At 47.3% G+C, this 2,755-nt stretch overlaps 1 protein-coding gene and 1 long non-coding RNA gene across 2 annotated transcripts in view; one reads left to right on the plus strand and one right to left on the minus strand.

The window, feature by feature from the left end:
- LOC111662512 (uncharacterized) overlaps positions 1 to 2,755 on the plus strand; it is a 25,122-nt gene that overhangs the window by 2,900 nt on the left and 19,467 nt on the right. The window lies entirely within an intron of this gene.
- Positions 7 to 1,815, minus strand: pde6hb (phosphodiesterase 6H, cGMP-specific, cone, gamma, paralog b). The gene is made up of 3 exons (XM_023416398.2): positions 1,687 to 1,815; positions 380 to 537; positions 7 to 234 (listed from the first exon to the last, which is right to left on the minus strand). Exons 2-3 carry the CDS (start codon positions 520 to 522, stop codon positions 117 to 119), a joined length of 261 nt encoding a protein of 86 aa, XP_023272166.1. The 5' UTR covers positions 523 to 537; positions 1,687 to 1,815; the 3' UTR covers positions 7 to 116.

Raw genomic sequence — 2,755 nt, forward strand, 5'->3', positions numbered from 1 at the left:
GGGGTGGGGTTGCCGGCAGCCTTATCGGGACGTGCCCAGCAGGGATGGAGAGAAGGCAGGGAGGCAGAGAGGATTAGACGGAGGACAGGTGCAGGCAGGAAAGGAAGGCAGCAGGTTTAAATGATCCCGTATTTGGCCAAGTCGCTGAGCTCCATGTCGCCGAAGGCTTCCCATGGGCACACCACTGTGATGTCCGTGCCAAGACCCTCCATGCCAGGGATATCGTCACCAAAGCTGCAGAAGAGGAAGAAAAGAGAGAGAGAGAGAGAGAGAGAGACGTCAGTGGCCGACGTCCAAGCGTAAGAAACAGATCTGACTCCGTGTGCGTCAACAAACATCAACATGAGTGACATATGAAAAAGGTTTTTTTTTTTTTTACCCCTTCTGGCCTGGCTTGGGGGCTTTGCTCTTGAATGTACGAGTCTGCCTCTGCTTGAACTTGGGTGGTCCCTTCTTGGGTGTAGTGGGGCCAGTGGTTCCACCGGGGGCCAGGGCGCTTCCTGCAGGGGGGCTGGCGTTCATTTCTGATGAGGGTCTCTGAAACACAGAGGACATTTTTTTATTTTTTGAAACACGTGTCATGGCACAAGCGTTTCCTCAGAGAGCTTTCCCCTGCCGCTCGCTCTTTGTCCTCTGCCCTTCTCTCTGCTGCCCTCTGCTAATCCTGTTTCCATCCCGCTCTCAGCGCCCATCACTGGAGATTATGCAGATTAGGTTAAACAGCCAGATTAGCTTTAATCCCACCCCCCATCCGCAGCGGACTAATTGCCCTTCTTAAACAGAGAGAGCAACCCCTCCCCCCACTCCCCCCATTCTTAACCTCAAACTTTAACATCAGCTCCTCAAACTTTTAGACACCGATTAATAAATTATAAACTCCTGCGGTGACACCATCTGTGGATTCTTTCATTATCCTTTAATTCAACTGTGTTTTTGTTTCTGTTATTTAAGTTTGACTCAGGACTCTTTCTAAAACAAAAAGGCTGCATCAACCAGTAAGTCCTGTCTGTCCTGTCCTCATCTCAAACAGTATCCCGTCCAAGCTCTGCTTCCCACCCCGCCTTCCTCTGACTGCTGACACCCGTAATCCTGTTAAGGTGGTTTAACGGAGGTGGAGACGGCACCGGCAGATCTACATCGCCTGTGGATGGCGTTTACAGAGACTCTCCTGAGCCGACCGTCTATCTGCTCTGGTGTTTAGAGATCTGTGCCGCGTCTTAGTAGCCATCTGTTGCTGTGATTGTTGCCCCCTGAAGTCAATCCTCTTTACAGTGGGCATTAGAAAAGACACACACCTGTTCTCCTCTTTAGGTCCCTTGTTTTTGCTTATTTAAACATCTTATTAATCCTCTTTTAGCTTTTTAAAACGTCACATCAAAATACTTTGCAAGCGCAGAATAAGTAGAACATTTAACAGTCCTTAGTGAGTCTCCTCTTTTTCTTCACTACTTTCTTTTCACAAGTCAAACCTCGTTCTCTTGTCCCTCAGTCATACTTTAGTTAGCACCACACAAAAGCTGAATGAAAGTCATGTCTGTCTGTCAATCATCCACTAGTCCAGTGCTACTTATTTGACCTATAAACCAATGACCCAGTACTGTGGGAAACATTGTAAAAATGCTATTAGTTAATTGATTAGTTAAATCAAGTCGTTAAGGTTGAAGCAGCAGTAGAGTTTGTTCTCACCTGCACTGACAGATATCCCAAGAGGCCGCTGCCGATCTCAGCTCAGAGCTGCTTCTTTCTTCTGCTTGAGTTTGTGAAGATGTGCCGTCTGCTCTTCGCTTTTATACCTTCCTCTGTAATCCCCACAACCTCCTCTTTCCCGTCACATGATCAGCGGGAAAAGGTCAGCCAAACTTTTCACCCTCTCAAGCCAGCATCTCCTCCCCTCCCCAGCCTCACTCCAGGTGTCCTTGTTCCCAGACGCTGCCCCCCCCTCACCTGTCATGTTAAGGAGGCGGTGTAGACGGTGTCAAGGATCAATCTGGAAGGATTTTGTCAGGCTTATCCCTCTAAACCTCGGCGTGCACGCATCTATAGCTGTGCCGTGAGCGGACCACCTGCCGCTCGGGGTTTCAGGTCCATGTGAGATGCTGTTCTCACATGTGTGTTGTTGTTCACGGTTGATTTTTTCACCTTTGTGGCCACAGGTAAACAACGGTCCGACTGACCTTGTGGTTGCTTCAATGACACTTCAAAACATCCACTTAGAAACGAGAAAAGGACGAAGATAACAATGAGATAAAAACAGAAACAACCTCGATGATAGAAGCTTCTTCTTTCTGTATTGGTAGTTGCATGTTTGGATGGTGAGTCAGACACAAAACTTCTACAGCACTTAGGTTTTTAAAAACACAGATTTTAATCGAGTTCTGTCTCTGGGCCTCAAAGCCGAACGTGTTCTCTGTCGTTAAATGTTGATGTGATGTTCCTGCTGTGCACCAAAGTGTAAGTAAACTCCCTCATGTGCAATCAAGCACACGACGTGTCAAACAGCATAAAGGATGAAGAGAACTGTCTTTGTTTTTTATGATTGGATATAATTGGATTGTGTTGCGTCTGCAGCCTGAAAAATGACGACATTCTCAAACATCGCATCCTCGCGTTCATTTTCAGCTCTGAGCTTTAGAGTATTTCTTCTAAATTAGAGGTAATTACATGCCCATTTGTAGTTTTGTCGGGAGCTTCACAGCGAGTGTTTGGCACTGTCGCTGTGACAGAGCTGCAGCCAGAGTGTGTGTGTGTGTGTGTG

The sequence above is a fragment of the Seriola lalandi genome, unplaced genomic scaffold, assembly GCF_002814215.2.
Source record: "Seriola lalandi dorsalis isolate HSWRI2012SDOR001 ecotype SW California unplaced genomic scaffold, Sedor1 jcf7180002054563, whole genome shotgun sequence".
NCBI lineage: Eukaryota > Metazoa > Chordata > Actinopteri > Carangiformes > Carangidae > Seriola > Seriola lalandi.

What these genes read in the sequence shown, in the direction of transcription:
- pde6hb (XM_023416398.2), bottom strand. Translation starts at nt 522, where the DNA reads ATGAACGCCAGCCCCCCTGCAGGAAGCGCCCTGGCCCCCGGTGGAACC. An exon ending in CCCAAGCCAGGCCAGAAGGG is followed by an intron (nt 235 to 379) that starts GTAAAAAAAAAA and finishes CCTCTTCTGCAG; the next exon opens with CTTTGGTGACGATATCCCTG.